This window comes from Odocoileus virginianus, chromosome 14 (genome assembly GCF_023699985.2).
Source record: "Odocoileus virginianus isolate 20LAN1187 ecotype Illinois chromosome 14, Ovbor_1.2, whole genome shotgun sequence".
Classification (NCBI taxonomy): Eukaryota; Metazoa; Chordata; class Mammalia; order Artiodactyla; family Cervidae; genus Odocoileus; species Odocoileus virginianus.
In genome coordinates this window covers 40,246,823-40,267,841 of record NC_069687.1, presented here as the reverse complement: position 1 = coordinate 40,267,841, position 21,019 = coordinate 40,246,823, and the positions used below count along the sequence as shown (strand labels likewise).

The following is a 21,019-nucleotide window of genomic DNA, read 5'->3' as shown; positions in this document are numbered from 1 at the left end:
CCTAGTGAATGTTAGATACGTCATATAAATTTCCTTCCCTTATTTCTTTTCTTCCATTCCCTTTTCCTTTCTTCCCCTAGTCTTTTTCTCTGCCCCCTGCAACCATTCTAATGAGCTAACAGATACTAAACATGTGGACACACACACAACCCTAGTAAACAATTTATTGTGTCTCCTTTAAATGCATAAAGAAAGGCTAGAGGTCTTGAGGAAATGCGTATCAAATCTTGAGGCTTAAAGTGCCTCCAGGCGATTCAACTTTAAAAATAGCTTTTTCTCTTCTTCTAAATAGGACTGTTTTCTCGAAGTATGTATTGTCATAACTGTTCAAAGTTTAAATATTAAATTCATTTTTTCTTATTAGAACTCATAATAAATTACTTACATTGCTACTTGCAACTAATCATTCTGGCCTCTAATGTGAAGAGAAGCATCTTGATTTTCAAGGTACCATGTTTTGGGGACTTCCCTGGTGCCTCAGATAGTAAAGAATATGCCTGCAATACAGAAGACCCTGGTTTGATCCCTGGGTTGGGAAGATCCCTTGGAGAAGAGAATGGCTACCCACTCCAGTATTCTTGCCTGGAGAATTCCACGCACAGAGGAGCCTGGTAGGCTACAGTCCATGGGGTAGCAAAGAGTCAGACACGACTGAGTGACTAACACTTTAACACTAATAAATTTAATGCCAGTTTTGAAAAAGGCCTCTTGATTTGTGTCTATTTTGAGTAACTAGGCTGATGCTGGCTTTTGTTAGAAGCACTTACACAGGTCTAGGTTTGAAATCAAGTGCTTGAGGAATTCAAAGAGCCATTGAATATTTACTTTTTTGCTTTTGATAGTTTTCTTGAAGCAGTTTATTTTCAGTTTATTAGTTTTAAATGCCCACTTAACAGTGTAACTTTTAAGTTTGTCCTATATCTTAAAGATTTTATATAGTTAATAATTTGGGCCCTTCCAGATTCTTGTTGGTAAAATAATTCAGTTTATTTAAGGCGACTATTACTTGGAGGAATTACTTCATTTGAGTATAATTTAATGGCATTTGTAGAATAATTCATATTATAGTTGTTCAGATCTTGTAAGACTTCTAGACTAGTGTATATTTTTACAAATATCCTGTATTACTGTTTTTCCATGTGGATTGCTTATGACTTTTCCTAAGGAAGGTTATCTTTTCAATTGAGTGTAGATGAAAAGCCCATTTTATCCTCTATTTGAGCCTATTTTATTCTCTAATTGACGCCCCCCCCCAAATTCTGCTGTTGATTACATGAGTCAACTAGATTGCTTGCGCCTGAGACCTCCAGTTTATCAGCAAAGTCCCTCTTTCTCCTTTTATGGGAATTGGTTGATTTATTACTGTTGTTTTTCAGTCAGTAAGTTTGTGTCCAACTCTGTGACCCCACAGACTGCAGCACACCAGGCTCCTTTGTCCTTCACTGTCTCCTGGAGTTTGGTCAAATTCATGTCCATTGAGTTGGTGATGCCATCTCACCATCTCATCCTCTGCTGCTTCCTTCTCCTTTAGCCTTCAGTCTTTCTAAGCATCAAGGTCTTTTCCAATTAAAATTAATAATTCCTGCTAAGGCCCACTTAACTTCAGACTCCAGGATGTCAGGCTCTAGGTGAGTGACTATACCATCCTGGTTATCTGGGTCATTAAGACCTTATCTGTATAGTTCTTTTTTGTATTCTTGCCACCTGTTCTTAATCTCTTTTGCTTCTGTTAGGTTCTTACTGTTTCTGTCCTTTATCACGCCCATCCTTGCATGAAATGTTCCCTTGAGGTCTCTGATGCTCTTCAAGAGAGATTGCCCATCTTTCCCATTCTATTGTTTTCCTCTGTTTCTTTGCATTGTTCATTTAAGAAGGCCTTCTTATTTTTCCTTGCTGTTCTTTGGAACTCTGCATTCAGATGGATGTATCTGTCACTTTTCTCCTTTGCCTTTCATTTCTCCTCTTTCCTCAGCTATTTGTCAGGCCTCCTCAGACAGCCATTTTGCCTTTTTGCATTTCTTTTTCTTTGGGATGGTTTTGGTCACTGCTTCTAGTACAGTGTTACAAACCTCCATCCATAGTTCTTCAGGCTCTCTGTCTACCAGATTGAATCCCTTGAACCTACTTGCCACCTCCACTGTATAGTCATAGGGGTTTGATTTAGCTCATCCCTGAATGGCATAGTGGTTTTCCCTACTTTCTTCAATTTAAGCCTGAATTTTGCAAGAAGGAGCTCATGATCTGAGCCACAGTCAGCTCCAGGTCTTGTTTTTACTAACTCTATAGACCTTCTCCATCTTTGACTCTACTACAAGATTATAAAAAATCCTGAACATCCCTGATTAGTATGTTGTGGAAAAAAACCTGCTGACTTTGTGTGTTTGTCTGTTGGTGACAGTACAAGGGAAAGCAAAGGTCACACCTGAAGCTTGCAAAGGCTAATATGTCAGTGATTACCTTTCACCAAGAAAGAGCAGTGATGGCCTACCATGTTTTTCAGTAGAAGGTGAAATATTCTAAAGTGGATACTGAAAATTCCTATAACAATAACCAGTGTTAAAATCTCTTAGTACAAAGATGCAGAAACTTTGTTGGTAAAGAATAAGTAATAGGACAAAGAACTTCTTAGAAGACATAATGAGATTTTGATCATACCGAGTGCTATGAAACCTCGCTTCTCCCAGCCATCTGTCCTCACCTGGGAGCATCCAACAAGTCAAAGTAGGGAAGAACAGAATAATAGAAACAGTTGGAACTTCAGCTTCAAAGTGTATTGATAGAAGTGTATAGTGTATTAATAGAATGCTAGTTAGCTGGCTTTGAGTACATGGAAGAATCTTTTTCTAATTCAATAACACCTAAACATCCTTGAGCCAAAAGTGACACAGGCTGATATTTTCTAGTCCACAAATATGCAAATAGAAATCTCTAAGCTTACAACTCCATAGGGCTTTCATTTCCACTGAGTAGTTCCTAGACCTTACCTTCCCTGACATGTCTGAATCAGCAAATTTACTATCTTAAAACTTGAATTCTTTCAACCCAAAGAGTGTGTGTCCTACTTTATCCAGAGTTCCATTAAGTCAACAGGACACATTAGAATGCTCTAACACTGTCCTTCTATTCATAAATATTTCTAAACATAAGCAGAAACCCAGAACCAAGTGTTACCTCTGGAGAAGTTTGAACAAATTAGTGTTCCCTGAGTATAGTGCCTTTTCCAATTTGGATGCACATCACTCTTCTCAGCCAAAGAAAGCATACCAGAGCAGTGATTAATGTCATTTGGCTTTTAGTTTAGGGTATCATCAAGGAAACAGAAGAGATGCAAAGAATACAAAATGTGAGTTTTGTTTCCCTGTGGTATCCCTCAGTCACTGTCAGTTATCTGCAGTTAACATTTAACTGGGATGCTTTCATAGCATACCCATGTGTTCCTCACCCAAACCTCATAAAATATGCAGGATTTTCTTGAAAAGCACCCTTCAGCTCCCAGTTGTGGCTCCCAAGACTGTGGCTCTTAGAGGCTTACTGCAGACCAATGTATATTCTGCCGTCTCAAATGTTACCTGTCTTCCACTTTTGATTCTTAGCTTGTGGGTGAATTTCAATATTTTGATCATATTTCAACACACATTCCCCTGCTGAAGCATTGCCTGATTAATTTCCAAAAAGAATCATGCTGAAATTGAGAAGCAGGATAGGTGTCTGGGAGATCCACAAGCTGGGAAAGCAGAAACTGTGCCCTTAACTGGTGCTTAACAAAACCAGTTTCACAGTCTGTCTTCAAAGCAGTGCTTGTTTTAATGTGAGCCTAGCCTGGCTCTAGAAATAACTGTATCAGAGCTACACTATGAAAAAGCAGTGCCAAATATGTACATGTTGTACCTCTCCATGTGGAATTCAAGAAGGGTGGCTCTGTTCCATCTGAGGTTTGTAAGGAATCTTGTGGCTTCAGAAAAGAATCCCTATTTAGCCAAGCTCACAACTGCTTAATCTGCAGGTCTTTCGTTGCTTACTCACTCAGTCATGTCTGATTCTTTGCAATTCCATGGACTGTAGCCTGCCAGGTTCCTCTCCATGGGATTTTCCAGGCAACAATACTGGGTTGCCATTTTCTTCTCCAAGGAATCTTCCTGACCTAGGGATTGAACCCATGTCTCCTGCATTGGCAGGTAGATTCTTTTACCCTCAGCCACGAGGGAAGCCAGTCTTTTAATTGAGGCCTCTCCAAAAGTAGAGTTGATCTTTCCCGGTAGGACTTTATCCCTCAAAGTGCTTCTGTGTTCTCATACTCCATTTAGTAGTAAAACCACATCAGTGCTTGGGAATATTGGGATGGAGTCTGATTAGAAAGTGCTACTGAGCTGATGGTGTTTTGTCAGGAGATCCAAGAATAACTCCATTCTTACCTGGTACAGTCATTCCTCTTCACAACAAAATCTCAAATATGGAAACACACACAGAAGAGAGACACCAAAGAAAATAACATCTCATTATTGGCCAGACTTGGCTGCAAACCTTGATGAAATCCTTGGGTGGCTTCTTTTTTCTCAGTTAGGTCTTACTAACCTTAAACCAAAGCAGAGTCACCTATTCTTTCACAGTCCAAGCTCAATTTGGTACTTATTTCCCCAGATGGGAGGAGAGCCCCTCACAAACCAGAAAAAAACCATGCTGAGTATGAGAATGAGTTATTTATACCTCCAGATTCCTAGCCCTAGAAAACAAGGCCCAATCTGTGCCCTGGAATATGACCCATCCAGGACTCACCGCCCGCCCCATACCCCCGCCCAGGACTGAAAAACTGGAGGGCTGAATGAGAGTAGGGAATTTAATACTAAGGTCACCGGGGAATTCAGTCCAGCCCCTGCCCAGACTTCTGTTGTCTTCTTCTCCAGTGCCGCGTGAGGAAACTGGCTCTACCATAAGAAAAATGAAACAAAATGTGATGTTCTGTGGTTCAATCTAAATTAAACATTTTAACATTGTGACGTTCAAAGTTATTGTCTTATTTTTCAGGGACTTAAAATACAGTTCTTATGTTCATGTCAGTATGTATAGTCAGTCTTCTCTTGGGTGCTAGCTTTGCTTCCGGTTTTCTTATATGGGTTCTTCTATTAAGAGTGCTGTCTGGATCTACAAATGGCCCTGAAGGGGTAGCCACAGACTGAAGAAATTGAACTGGATAACAAAAATAACTTGATCTAGTAAGAACACTTACATGAGAGATACCCTCTTTACTTTTATTATAAAAAGACACATGTGTATAGTATTTAAAAATTTAGCTCACAGTGTATCAAAGTATTATTTGCTTTATTCTGCCTTACTAAATTCAGTAGGTGTTGAATGGGCCATTTCCTTTATATTCTTAGGTTTTATAATAATATGTAAAGTTATTATTCAATTTATTCTTTCTGCTCCATATACTACATAGGTCTGGAAACAATAATTTCTTTTTAACTTTTTACCAATTTCATTTCTTTTTATGGTAAGGAGAGGTAATTAGGTCCCCTGATTTAAATTGTTCTAATTTATACTTAAATTGTAATTCTTATGCAAGCAAACTCTTACTCTTATTCATCTGCGTTAGCCAAGGACTTGAATGAGTTTTTCAAGCACTAGAATTTGTTTTACAGCTTCACAGCAAAGTTTTAAAATATATATATTATTAAAGGATGAATTGGTACCACCACCAGCATCTCAAAGCTACTGTTTTTTCATTTTTCTGGGCCTTGTCCCCTGTGAATTCATTTTTTATTTTCCATCATTTTAATCCCTTTTAATCACCTTTCTCAGATGAGCTGGGTGTTCTGTAAAGGACTCAGTTTGGATGCTTTTCCTCATTCAGGGGTGTTTGTATACATTCTTAAAGTTCTGAAATGAATTCAGATGAATTTCCAGTTCTTTCATTCTATGTTTTATTTCTTCTGTCTTCCACATAGCCTAGAAATCTTTCCTGCACATGCCAATAATCCACGCCATTAAGCTGGCTAATGTAGGAAGGCCATGGGCATTATAAATTATGAGAAAGCTCTATAAAGAAGAGTAGTACCCGTACATGGACACAACAAAAGTTTGAATTTTGTGGTGTTCACTCTACACCAAGGGCCTTCCTGGTGGCTCAGCGGTAAAGAATCCGCCTGCCAGTGCAGGAGACGTGGATTTGATCCTGGGTCAGGAAGATCCCTTGGAGAAGGAAATGACAACCCACTCCAGTATTGTTGCCTAGAGAATCCCATGGACAGAGGAGCCTGGTGGGCTACAGTCCATGGAGTCGCAAAAGAGTTGGACACGACTGAGCGACTAAACCACAACAACTGCTCTGCACCAAGCAACGTTATATATTGTGTTCCCGTGTTACAGTAACACTGTAGGGGAGGGTATAATCTACCTGTGTCCTCAACACTAGTAACACTGAGACTATAATTCTAACTCAGATATTTCCTAAATCTTACGTTTGTCACGTCACTGTCACATTGTGCTGACTAATTCGTGATCTGGTCTTTGAAATGGACAAATAATGACCACATTTCCCGGAAAGTCCTTTAGCCTCATGGTGACCAAAAGGGACTCTGGGACACTAGTAGCCTCCCAGGAGGAGTGCTCGGAATATTCTCTGGCAAGGTCGGCTCACCAGTTTCTTGTGACTGGGATGACCTCAGTCACAACAGTCACACGTGTTTCACATCTCTCCTTCCTCAGGAGCACCCTAGTGGTACCTTACTAAGTGCTCATAAACTGTTAGTAGGGGTGATTATAAATTATGATGGGCAGTTCACACATTTGGTTAATGTAAAATTGTACACCATTCCATCTTGTCAAAACAGGTTTCCTTGGTTATAATAGGTATAGTAATCATTGACTTATAGATTGCTCTGTCGTCTTAAGATTTCTGGAACATTTGCACTGGTGATATATCTTTCTCATTTGCATCTCTTTATTTTTAGCAGTACCTCATTCAACACTGTGCTGGGCAGATTTGCTTATGAAGGAGAGGGTGATGTGTGCAATTGTATTTAGCCCCATGTGAAACCATAAGGAAAATGGAAGACTTCCCACATTCATCACTATAACATTAATCACCTAAAGACAAACTGTGAAGAAATCCAACCCTATTTTTATCCCCTATACATGTGGTTATGTGGAGGGGTGTGTGTGTGTGTTTTAGTTGTTCAGTTGTGTCTGACGCTTTGCAGCCCCATAGACTGTAGACCGCTAGGCTTCTCTGTCCATGGAAATCTCTAGGCAAGAATACTGGAGTGGGTTGTCATTCTCTTCTCCAGGGGATTGTCTCGATTCAGGGATCAAACCCTGGTCTCCTGTATTGAAGGCAGATTCTTTACCATCTGAGCCACCAGGGAAGCCTAAACAAGTGGATATAGAAGTCAGAATTTATTTTCTAGTTATGATTATTTTCCCCTTCCTCATCTTTATAATTTACATATCCATAAAATGTTCAGTTATCTTTGGGTAGTAGAAAGCCAAGAGCATTTACAAAATGTATTTATTCTGGAAACCTAATGTAGCAACTAAAATTGATCTTTCCATTTCCCACCCTGACCTTCCCCAAAATAAAATCTAAAAATAGGATAACAAATGAATAGCAAACAATGTCTATAAAATTTGTCAACATAATATTATTAAAATGTACACATAATTTCAAACACTCTCTGCTAGCAAACCAACAAAAAGGAAAAAAAAAAAACACAAAACCTGCTAAAATTAGTAAAAGAAAACATATCAACAAAAGTCATCTTTGTTGATAAGTATCTCCAGTATAAGTGTACATTCTCTAATACATCCCTTGAGGTCCATCAGAAGGAATTGATTTCATCATGGAGGCTACTGGTTGACCTTTATTGCTTTGCTTATGTTGTTCTGTTTTAATTTTCTTACCAAATTATTCTGGAGAAGGAAATGGCAACCAACTCCAGTATTGCCTGGAGAATCCCATGGACAGAGGAGCCTGGAGGGCTAGAGTTCACAGGGTTGTAAAGAGTTGGACATGACTGAAGTGACTTAGCACACACATACCAAGTTATTCATAGCCTTAAAACTTAATTTTTCTAAATTCAGTACTCAGTTTCAGTCTGTTACTAATGGCATCTGCTTCTAACTTTATGAAATATGATGATCACAGTGACTATTAGGTGTTTGGTTTTTGTTTTTTTTTAACAAAACCACATGTAAGAATTTTTCATCTCATTTTCTTTCTTTTCTCTCTTAAATTTCCATTGTTTGTTTCTCATCTTCTCACCTTCTCTAACCCTTTTCATAAATTTGTATGAACTAAGAATTTTAAATCCTAAAAATTTTATCTCCTTACTTAAGTGCCATCTAAGGGTAAACTTTAAGAGAAATATTTGTTCTAAAGTAATTTACTAGGTGGGATGAAAAAATAGACTTGAAAAACATGAAGTTTCTTTCGTATCCAAACTATGTAACAGTTTATTACAATATTTATAACTGTTATTAGGCTCATAATAGAAGACCTTTCTTCTGTTTCTATACTACTGACAATTACATTGCACTACCTACCTACTACAATGGTCTGTCCTAACTACTGTACATTGATTCATTTTATATAGAACTAAAACTACAGAAAGAAAATCATATATAAATGAAAAAATGAAAGGATAAATTCTATTCAACTTGAATACATCCCCCCATTCAGACTTTTTTAGTAATATGTATATTTCTACATTTTCCTTAGTTCCTGAAATTAATGGAAAAAACAAACCATTGATCACTTACGTGGGGGATTCAGTTGTCTTGATGTGTAAATGTCAAGATTGTCTTCCTTTAAATTGGACCTGGTACGGTGTCAATGGGAGTGTACAGGTAAGATAATATTTCTTTGGCTTACAAAATAAACACACTTATTTGATAAGTAATAAGATTGTATTATACTCAAAGTTCTTAGGACTATTTCTACTTCTCTTTTCTTCTTCTTAAATACATGATCATGGAGAAAGAGCAGTGATGAATGGAGTTGTTTCATGTTTATAGCACTTTACATTATACATCTGAAGATACTCCCAATGTTTCATTAGCTGGTACTTTGTTTTTACATTTAGCAATTTATTTTAATTCACTGAAAGTTACAATTCATTTTTAGTTGATAAGCTTAAGTATAACCCCAACAGAAATGATTCTTTTTTTCCTTATCATTTCATGAAAATAACTTGAAAAAAAAAGATGTTATCTTTTCCTTCTGTCTCTGGAAACATCTGTGATAGAATGCAATATAGTGGCACTATTTAAGGAAAGAATGAAAATTAGGTAACTTAAACTTAGGTTTTGGGTTCTTTTAGAGTCATTGACCTCTTTTAGGCCTCCAGGTACCTAAGGGAAGCCAGATACTTTAAATTCCTACTAAAAAATGAATGACTTTTCAAAGACCTGATATTAAGAAAAACATGCTGCTGCTAAGTGCTCAGTCCTGTCTGACTCTCTGCAACCTCATGGACTGTAGCCTGCCAGATTCCTCTGTCCATGGGGATTCTCCAGGCAAAAATACTAGAGTAGGTTGCCATGACCTCCTCCAAGGGGTCTTCCCAACCCAGGGACTGAATCCAGGTCTCCTGCATTGCAGGCATATTCTTTACTGTCTGAACACCAGGGAAGCCCAAGAATACTGGAGTGGGTAGCTTATCCCTTCTCCAGGGGTACTTCTGGACCTAGGAATTGAACCGGGATCTCCTGCATTGCAGGTAGATTCTTTACCAGCTAAGCTACCAGGGAAGCCTGCATATGTCATACTAGACAAAAAAATAGACAAATCTAATTATATTGAACTTTCAGAATACAGTCTGTGCTTCTTTCCATCTTACTAAGTGTCTCTCAATTTAGCCCCAAGCATGGATCATATTAGGATATAAGAAAAGTGCAGCGAAGAGAGTACAAGTCAAAACTTTAGGTCAAGTGTTTTTTTAAAATGTGCATGAACCATCTGCATCAGACTCAACCTGTGGTGCCTACTAAACATGCAGTGCTTTGATTTATCAGCCCTGAGGTAGGGAGTACCTTTGTAAAAAGATCACAGGCAATGCTGTGCACAGAGAGCCAGGTTGATATAATTTTTGGCCAATATTAAAATCACAGTTCTTCATCACATAATCTCCAAGAATACTTGCATTCAGATTAAAATTTATTGATCACTGCAGTTGAATGATAGAGCAGTGAAGGCAGCAAATGGCCTAAGAATAAAAGTTAATTTAAATAGATTAAATAAATCAGCCCCCAAATAGCTTGATATGGATCTTAAAAGACTGAAGAAAACCCAGTGAATTCCACAAACCGAATTGACTGAAAAACAGGGAAATTGAGCTTTGAAAAGACAGAAAGTATACAAACCACCTTGTTTACCAGACTTACAGGAAGGTCTACTAGTCCTTCTACATCAGCTTCAAAGGCCTGAAGATTTCCTTTCCAGTCTGAGGAACTCCCAGTGTCAAGAACCAGGAAGCTTCCTTAATAGGAATGATCAATTTAATAGCTTTATTAACTTAATAGTTGATTTAATGAATGTATACCTGCACTTGTGAAGGAGGAAGTACTTTGAACAACTAGTCAGGGATTCTAACATGAAGCCTGGAAGACTGGAATTTTCCTGTATGTCTACTTAAATAGAATATTTAACCATGATGACTTGCATGCTGTCCTTTTAAACACTCAATGCTAAGCACTTAAAGAAAAGTATCCTTTTCCTTTGTTTTCTACCTCTGAAAGGTCAAACTCTGATAAGAATTGAGCTATGTTATGTAGCAGTTCAGTTCAGTAGAGCTGCTCAGTCGTGTCTGATTCTTTGCGACGCTATGGACTATAGCACCCCAGGCACCCCTGTCCATCACCAACTCCCAGAGCTTACATAAGCTCATGCCCATTAAGTCAGTGGTGGCATTCAACCATCTCATCCTCTGTTGTCCCCTTCTCCTTCTGCCTTTAATCTTTCCCCAGTGTCAGGGTCTTATCAGTTGAGTCAGTTTTTCATATCAGGTGGCCAAAGTATTGGGGTTTCAGCTTAAGCATCAGTCCTTCCAATGAACACCCAGGACTGATCTCCTTTAGGATGGACTGGTTGGATCTCCTTGCTGTCCAAGGGGCTCTCAAGAGTCTTCTCTAACACCACAGTTCAAAAGCATCAATTCTCCTGCACTCAGCTTTCTTTATAGTCCAACTCACACATCCATACACGACTACTGGAAAAACCATAGCTTTGACTAGATGGACCATTGTTGGCAAAGTAATGTCTCTGCTTTTTAATATGCTGTCTAGGTTATTCATAGCTTTTCTTCCAAGGAGCAAGTGTCTTTTAATTTCATGGCTGCAGTCAGCATTGGAGGTGATTTTGGAGACCCCCGAAATAAGGTCTCTCCCTGTTTCCATTGTTTCCCCATTTATTTGCCATGAAGTGATGGGACTGGATGCCATGATCTTAGTTTTCTGAATGTTGAGTTTTAAGCCAACTTTTTCACTCTCCTCTTTCACTTTCATCAAGAGGCTCTTTAGTTCTTTACTTTCTGCCCTAAGGGTGGTGTCATCTGCATATCTGAGGTTGTAGATATTCCTCCCAGCAATCTTAATTCCAGTTTGTGCTTCATCAAGTCCAGCATTTCTCATGATGTACTCTGCATATAAGTTAAATAAGCAGGGTAACAATATCCAGCCTTGATGTACTCCTTTCCCAATTTGGAACCAGTCTGTTGTTCTATGTCTGGTTCTAACTGTTGCTTCTTGACCTGCATACATATTTCTCAAGAGCAGGTAAAGTTGCCTAGTATTCGCCCATCTCTTGAAGAATTTTTCACAGTTTATTGTGATCCACACAGTCAAAGGCTTTGGCGTAGTCAATAAAGCAGAAGTAGATGATTTTCTGGAACTCTCTTGCTTTTTTTATGATCCAGTGGATATTGGTAATTTGATCTCTGGTTCCTCTGCCTTTTCTAAAGCCAGCTTGAACATCAATAAGTTCATGGTTCATGTATTGTTGAAGCCTGGCTTGGAGAATTTTGAGCATTACTTTACTAGTATGTGAGATGAGTGCAATTGTGTGGTAGTTTGAACATTCTTTGATATTGCCTTTCTTTGGGATTGGAATGAAAACTGACCTTTTCCAGTCCTGTGGCCACTGCTGAGTTTTCCAAATTTGCTGGCATATTGAGTGTAGTACTTTTAACAGCATCATCTTTTAGGATTTGAAATAGCTCAACTGTAATTCTGTCACCTCCACTAGCTTTGTTCTAGTGATGCTTCCTAAGGCCCCCTGACTTTGCATTCCAGGATTTCTGGCTTTAGGTGAGTGATCACACCATTGTGGTTATCTGGGTCATGAAGATCTTTTTTGTACAGTTCTTCTGTGTATTCTTACCACCTGTTCTTAATGTCTTCTGCTTCTGTTAGGTCCATACTATTTCTATCCTTTATTGAGCCCATCTTTGCATGAAATGTTCTCTTGGCATCTCTAATTTTCTTGAAGAGATCTCTAGTCTTTCCCATTCTGTTGTTTTCCTCTGTTTCTTTGCAGTGATTACTTAGGAAGGCTTTCTTATCTCTCCTTTCTGTTTAGAACTCTGCATTCAAATGGGTATATCTTTCCTTTTCTCCTATGCTTTTAGATTCTCTTCTTTTTACAGTTATTTTTAAGGCCTCCTTAGACAACCATTTTGCCTTTTTGCCTTTCTTTTTCTTGGGGATGGTCTTGACCAGTGGGGGGCTCCTGTACAGTATCATGAACCTCCATCCATAGTTCCTCAGGCACTCTGTCTAATCCCTTAAATCTATTTGTCACTTCCACTGTATAATTGTAAGGGATTTGATTCAGGTCATACCTGAATGGTTTAGTGGTTTTCCCTACTTACTTCAATTTAAGTCTGAATTTGGCAATAAGGAGTTCATGATCTGAGCCACAGTCAGCTCCCAGTCTTGTTTTTGCTGACTGTGTAGAGCTTCTCCATCTTTGGCTGCAAATAATATAGTCGATCTGATTTCAGTATTGACCATCTGGTGATGTCCATGTATAGAGTCGTCTTTTGTGTTGTTGGAAGAGGGTGTTTGCTATGACAGTGCGTTCTTTGGCAAAACTCTGTTAACCTTTGACCCGCTTCATTTTGTACTCCAAGGCCAAATTTGCCTGTTACTCCAGGTAGTTCTTGACTTCCTACTGTTGCATTCCAGTCACCTATAATGAAATGGACCTGTTTTTGGGGTGTTAGTTCTAGAAGGTCTTGTAGGTCTTCATAGAATCATTCAAATTCAACTTCTTCAGCATTACTGCTCGGGGCATAGACATGGATTACTGTGATATTGAATGGTTTGCCTTGGAAATGAACAGAGATCATTCTGTCATTTTTGTGACTGCATCCAAGTACTGCATTCCAGACTCTTTTGTTGACTATGATGGCTACTCCATTTCTTCTAAGGGATTCTTGCCCACAGTAGTAGATATAGTGGTCTTCTGAGTTAAATTCACCCATTCTAGTCCATTTTAGTTCACTGATTCCTAAAATGTCGATGTTCACTCTTGCCATCTCCTGTTTGGCCACTTCCAGTTTGCCTTGATTCATGTACCTAACATTCCAGTTTCCTGTGCAATATTGCTTTTTACAGCTTTGGACTTTACTTCCATTACCAGTCACATCCACAACTGGGTGTTGTTTTTGCTTTGGCTTCGTCCCTTCATTCTTTCTGGAGTTTTTTCTCCACTGATCTCCAGTAGCATATTTGGCACCTCCCGACCTGGGGAGTTCATCTTTCAGTGTCCTATCTTCTTGCCTTTTCATACTTCATGGGGTTCTCAGGGCAAGAATACTGGAGTGGTTTGCCATTCCCATCTCCAGTGGACCACGTTTTGTCAGAACTCTCCACCATGACCTGTCCATCTTGGGTGGCCCTACACAGCATGGCTCATAGTTTCATTGAGTTAGACAAGGCTGTTACGTATAACTTCTCACAAATTTCAATATGCCCTTTTGCTACTAAGCTGTTTTCTTGGTACTGAATTGTAGCTTTCACTCAAAACTAGATCATTCAGGACATACATTTTTTATGCACTATGACAGGAATGGATTTTAATGTCTCCTTATATTAGGTTCCTATTGGTGTTCCAGTGAATGATAAGTATGTGATCAGTGGAAAACATGCTAATGAAACAAGGCTGAAGATAACACAACTTTCAGAGGACGACCAGGGAACTTACTGGTGCCATGCAATATTCGAGTTAGGGGAGAGTGAAGGACACGTTGAACTTGTCGTGCTCAGCTATTTGGTACCCCTTAAAGCATTTTGTGCAATAGTTGCTGAGGTCGTTCTCTTAGTGACTGCTATTCTGCTTTTTGAAATGTATACTCAAAAGAAAAAGAAGCCCTCAGGTAAGATTTGTTTTTTTAGATAACATTCTCATGTTATGACTTACTACATTACAGTGGCTTTAGAGTTTTGGGGGAAAAAACCTAACTTTTGTTATTTGTAGTGGTATTTATGTTAATATTAGTGATGACTGTGAGCTAGGAGCTTATATTGATGGACTTCTTTTTTTAACTTCCTAAACAGCTTTAGTGTTAAAATATGCCTTTTATCCCCTTTTCTTTGGTGTTACTGGTACCAACACGCCACTTAAGTGATAACATGCTTTGGTACTAGAATATTAGAAAATTCTGTGACAACTTAATAGAAAAGATCTCAAAGATAAGCAGTTATTCTTTCACTTAGATAACTCGTTTTTAAAAATGTTTTATCCGACATTTTTGAATTCTCACGAAAGAGCCGTTGTCTGCCAGACCTGTTTTCACGGCCTGTTTCTGATGGATTACAGACTGAGAAACCGTTGGCCCCCAAGGAAAATTTATCTTGCATTCTGTATTTTTTCCTATTTTGTGCTGTTTAGTAACTTTAATAATTACAAGTCAGTCAGTCCTGTTTTTGATGATCCCAGGCACTAGACTAGGCTTGATCAATTTTTTGTCAGTTATACCTCAGCATGCACCTTGTGTTTAGTGGACTGTAACCAGCCAGGTTCCTCTGTCGATGGGGTTCTCCAGGCAAGAACGCTGGAGCAGATTGCCACGTCCTTCTCCAGGGGATCTTCTCCATCCAGGGATTGAACCCGTGTCTTCCATGTCTCCTGCATTGCAGCTGGATTCCTTATGCACGGAGCCATCAGGGAAGCCAGTGTTTTGCTTGATCAAAGCTGCAAGTCAGGACAGCAGGGGAGGAGCGGACATGGCAGACGTGCCGCTGTCGCCTCGCACTGCAGAGCAGGAGAACAGCATGGGCGGTCAGGCATAGAGAATCCAGGGGAAAGTAGAATTGAGCATATATGTGCCACAAGAATAATAAACCAGCCTTACAGTCAAGTTCTTCTTTGTTATACAGGTGATGGGAAAGAATTTGAACAAGGTGAACAGATGTAAGTATTATTTTTTATAGAATAATTTTCCCTTGAATAAAATACAGATAGATATGAAATTAAATAAAATGTTTGCAGTTAGAGGAAAAAAAGGTACAAGAGTATATTGTGTGTTATTTTCTGCACATGTCCATTTGTGGTGAAGAGTGGCATTTACCTGTCTGCAACGCCTTGCTGTACTTCCGTTTTCTCTTCAACAAAATGGGTTTAATGACATTACCACATAAGGTTTCGGGATTAAATGGCTTTCTCTGTGTAAAAGTGCTTAGCGTAAGCTTTGGTTATGGATTGGCTTCTATGCCTGAGCATCTATATTTCTTTAAAGTCTCCATCACTGATTTTGATTCTCTGTCATGCTGAAGATCACTGACCTAAGATTCTATTTGTTATTATTTTTCTTAGAACACACATTGTGTCACTATTTCTTTTACAGTCCCCTTTGTTTAGAGTTGAGCTGAGCAGGAGAACTAGAAAGAAAATTACCAGTGACGTCATTTGGTTTGGTGACAGTGGGCGTTGTTGGTTCCACCATGCCAGGGAACTGAGAGTGGCGCCCAGCTCCACTGGGCTGAGGGAGTTGCCCGAAACTGGGTTTGAAGTTCAAGTATTAGAGCCAGGGTCTGGAAAATGAGACCAGAGTAAAGCAGCCAAAAGAAACCTAGGACAAGGGAAGCCTGAACAACTGTTACCAGCCCAAATGGACACTTGCAGTCTGTCTTCGTCAGTCAAGACGAGCTTTGAGGTGTGCGCTCTATAACCACAGCTAAATAGCAAGACTAGGGCGGATAGTTGTCATGCGTATATTCATAGACATTATTCAAATGGTTGTTTTTACTCACTTCACTCAAATCAACAGGACACAAGCTTCTAAAGTCAGGGCATACAATAGTTATATCAAGAGTTCCATAATCCCAGATAAGGGAAAAAAAAACAACAAAAACTGTTAGTCTTAGAATCAGACTCTTATGATTGAAAAGGATGTGAACCTCTTTCTAGAGAACTTGTTCGTATTAATTTGAACATGTTATCTTTCTGATTTGCATGTACTGATTAACACTCTTACACTTGGAATCATGAACAACATGACAGCTACTCAGATATTTGAAACTATTATTCCCTTGCCTGGATTCTTTTGTTCTCCCAGCTCAGCCTCCCCAGTATTCCCCTCCATTTCCTTGCAGTCACATTTCTCATCTTTAGGTTTTGTTAGTATCTCTAGATTTAATACAAGTATGAAGGGCACTTGGACTCATTTAGAGCAGCCTTTCACCAATGCTTTTTTTAGAATTTTTAGTTTAGGAGATAAATTTGTCTTTAAAGAGAATATTGTTAACAAAGCATTGTGCATGCTTTGCCATGATAACACAACAGATGAGTACTTAATATATCTCAGGAGGGCTTCTAGAGATGAAGACATTTTGGCAGAGTTTTGAAGGATGAGTATCATAATTATTTGTTTACATGCTTTGTTAGCATTTAGCCATATAATACTGAAATTTGATGCTTGTACATGACCACCTGAATAAATTCTGGGAAAGTTGTAACCAAAAAAAAATTAAAAAAAAATAAAGAGAATATTGTTTATCAATATATTTTATATTTGATGCTTATATGTGTGTTTAGATACTAGCCATTCACAGAATGAAAGACTTTTAAGATGACTTTTAAAAATAGTACTAAGAGTATAATAAGCTACTCATTTAAACAGTTCAGTGAAGAGCTCATTAATTTATCTAATTTATCTAAGAGCTAATTAATTGATCCACCAAGATATTTAATCCACACAATTTTACCTACAACTCCTCCTCCCAATTTTGATGTAACTGATTATACGGTTGAATTCATTATCTGATGAGACTAGTTTAATACGCTCAAGCCTGCCCATAAGATCTAGAAGGGTATTAATTATGTACCCTTGTAACCTGGTTTAGTCTTTCTTAAGAATCTGGAGCCCACATTGTGGTCTTATTCTGATGCACTTTGAGGAGACAAAGAGCCATGCTTAACCTAATTCAGTGTAGAAACATGTTGGATTATAGCACCTTTATCTACATACTGGCTGACCTCCACAGTGGCTATTATCTTGATGGGTCAAAGCAACATATGTTAGACCATATACTGAAGCCTTCACTCACGCTTGGGGAAAAGCAATTCTCTCTGCATAAAATAAACAGGCCTTTGTCACTCATTTGTGGCAATGGTTCCTCTCCAAGCAATGGCATGCAAATAAAATCAACATTATGAGTTAAACACCATTTTTAGCAAGAATAAATCCTATCTGTATTGACCTCATATTTTAACCTGATGGCCATGCTGTTGATGGTGTACTGACTTAGTCTGATGCAGTGTAACATACAGTAATTTTCTTTTTTGTTTTCTATACAGGAAATTGGACGATAGCAATGGTATAGAAAATAGTGGCCCTAGGCACAGAAAAAATGTAAGTTGCTTCCAAATGATTACCTTCTAAATAAAATGTAAAATTCAATATGCACAGCCTGTTAATCCATCTCGTGTTTTTAGTTTCATAAAAGACCTAGTCATTCACTATGTGCTTGGATATTATAAGAGAATATACTAGTTACACAGTAAATAAATGGCATCCTTTTCCCACCAGAGAACATGTAACAACCAATCTAAAAGTGAATCAGTTGCACTGCAGATGTATATTTTTTCTTCTGTCACCACAGGCCAAATTATTTTATAACTTTTTATGTAGTCTTATTTTTTTTCTGTTCCAGTTTTTCTTGATTCTCCTATTTTATTCTCACATATTCCTACACATCTAATCTGTGAATGAATCAATATTAGTTTTATTTCTTTACTGATAAGGATCAAAATTTCCTTATTTCATCATGTTTCTCTTGAGTATTTAGGAACTGTTTGGTTTAGCAATTTTGTATCACCTCCTTCCAGAAATTTTTGCTTTGCTAAAATGATAATAAGTTGTTACAGAATAACCAAGATGTGCTAATTATGTTTCATTATACTTTATGTAACTCAGGAATCCGTGGGCCAGTGAGTGACAAACATCATGTCAAGAGTCACAGGAAGACGTACAAAGAGTTTGCCTTTCAGCTTTATTTCTGCTTCTTGTTAAGAACGTGTGATTTTCTACTTTTAAAAGGATGAAAAGTTTATGTAACATGCTCAGTAGTAGCTTTGCAATTGCAGATCTACAGATATATTTTCATTCTGTATTTTACAATAAAGCAAGGTAAATTGCATTAAGTATGTGCTATGAGCTATAACCCAGGATAATTAATTTCATTCCAGTCCTTAGGGACATGCTGAACAGACACCAGCAAAACCAAATAGTACACAGAGTGAATGTCACTCAAGACCTGTTTATAACCAAAGAATTCATGAAGAACAAAGCTTTGCCATTTGTCTTAAAAAGGTTTTTTCCCCAATCGTGTTTACTAGGTGTAGAAGTGTTTGTAATAATTTCATGTAAAGTTCATTCTTCAGTCATATTGAAAAGAAGTGTCATCAAGGGGGAATTAGCACTTTCTACCCTTGTTAATGGCGGTTACTGTGCAGTCACCACAAGGAAAACATACTTTTCCTATGAAAACATTGGTTGAAGGCAAAGAAATAAAACCGTACACTTGCCCCGATTCTCCATCACCACAGAAGCAAATTTCTCAGTCTCATTCCACTCATCTCCACTGTTTCCCCACATTAAGCTAAAGTGATTCTTAGACTTCCTAGAGAGCATTTTTTATTTTAAGCTGTGGGTTTTGGATTTCTTCAGTTACAGCTGTTGCTGATGTAGGATTAAGGTTCACATAGACATGATGTCTCACTGCTGTAGGCATGCTTCTGTGTTTCATGGTGGTTCACTGGCTAAATATCTCAAAAAGCATCATTAGCGGTTTATAATACTAATGCCTTTGTCTGAAATCAAGAAGTATTAAAGTTGTTCTATGTTGTTGTCAGTGCCTTAGGCTTTCTATTGTGTGTATAACTAAACTATTTTATAAAACTCATTGTAACCAAGTCGAATGAAATCTGAATAGACATGAAAAGTTGTCAGTGGCTTTGAATGGAATATTGGTATCATGCAGCAGGATACTAGGTTAGGTTGAAGACAATATGTGAAGCCTGCTGGGGGATCCTTGGTGCTTATGAATCCACTGTCCCCCATCTCACAGTGCGGCAGGGATCAGAACAATTACAGGCAAAGAGGGACGGTTTGGGATGGTGGTGAAGAACCCACAGTCTTGGTGACCTAGGGGATTAATGCTTGAAAAAGAGAAGTTCAATTATTTGAAAAAAAAAATGCTTTATAGAAATTTGTATGATATTCTGGGTGAAAAAATTATAATAAAATTGAGATAGTGAAAAATTATGCTTTATATGACATCTTAACTAACGTTAAAATATTACTAGTATGAATAATACACATGAAGTGTGACTTGGAAGGTTTTCTGTTTGTTGCAGTGCTGTTTTGCATAAAACATGTGAACTATCCACAAAAGTTTTATTGACTAGACTACATCATTTAAGTAATGAGAGGTTTCATCATATTCTTGTCTCAGAGCCACAAACCAGGCATTTGTTTTGGTTTAGTTAATCATTAATTTGACAAAATGATCTTGGGTGGTATCTCTATGATGGCAACCAAGCAGTTCACTTAATCTGAACAATTTGAATTCAATGAAAAATTAGTCAGACCCGCTTTTTGACTAAATCCAATTCAAATGCATTTGTGACTAGATATATACAAATCCCTATACAATTTGTAGCTCACGTGCAATATGTATTCTTCTATTTTGCCACCATTATTTTTTAAAATGATTCTCAGGCAGAAAAATTGCTGTCCCAGTGTAAAATAATCTGAAATATTTATGTAGTAAATTGAAATTTTAAATGTCAGTGTTTGCTATTTTTCCTAGAAAAGAAAATTAAGTCCAGTAACTTTAAGCAGAAAAGATACTCAGGAAATTAAAGTTGAATTTTGACTTTTCAGAGTCTCTGTGGGGAACCTCCAGAAAATTATTTCACCACTGTTAGGTTAAAAAATGGAATGCTTCCATTAAGTAACCTCATGGAAATGAATGGATTAACTAAAAATGACCAATTGTAAATTGACTAAGCAAGCAGAAAAGCTGAAGTCGGAAAATTACACCATGTTTATATATTAGACACCTTGGGAAATTCTATTCATCTTTCCAGCTAACAGAGTTTTGCTGCATATTAAGTAGATTTAATGATGTCTTAAAATTCCCAGGTATTTTCATATTCAGTTTATGCTTTAATAGAAATCTTCACTTTGTAGTCTTTTTTTTTTTTCTTAGCATATAGTTACCCAGGCCGAAACCTAAAGTTCACTGTGCCATTTTCTTCTCCTCTATTAACTGATATTTATTAGTCATGAATCTCTGTTCCTTTGGCCTCATCAATCCACTCATTGCCTCCCCTACCCCCATGCTCACCAGCTGCAACAACTAAGGTCTTGATTTTCCTACCTCTGCCTCATCTACTGTTAATCCATTTTGTGCATTGCTTTGTGTGTGTGTGCACTTAGTTGCTCGGTCGTGTCCAACTCTTCACAACGCCATGGACTGTAGCCTAGCAGGCTTCTCTGTCCATGGGATTTTCCAG

At 38.0% G+C, this 21,019-nt stretch overlaps 1 protein-coding gene across 5 annotated transcripts in view; it reads left to right on the top strand.

Annotated features, from left to right (window-relative positions):
* The window catches only part of EMB (embigin), a 69,438-nt gene extending 50,802 nt beyond the window's left edge, over positions 1-18,636 (top strand). For all 5 annotated transcript variants that reach the window (XM_070476660.1, XM_070476659.1, XM_020881111.2 and 2 more), the window contains 5 exons: positions 8,717-8,844; positions 14,093-14,372; positions 15,376-15,409; positions 17,795-17,849; positions 18,414-18,636. In XM_070476660.1, the coding sequence (XP_070332761.1) occupies positions 8,717-8,844; positions 14,093-14,372; positions 15,376-15,409; positions 17,795-17,849; positions 18,414-18,431 (515 nt within the window). In that variant the 3' untranslated portion in view covers positions 18,432-18,636. The remainder of the gene's footprint in view (positions 1-8,716; positions 8,845-14,092; positions 14,373-15,375; positions 15,410-17,794; positions 17,850-18,413) is intronic.
* Positions 18,637-21,019: the final 2,383 nt, after the last annotated feature.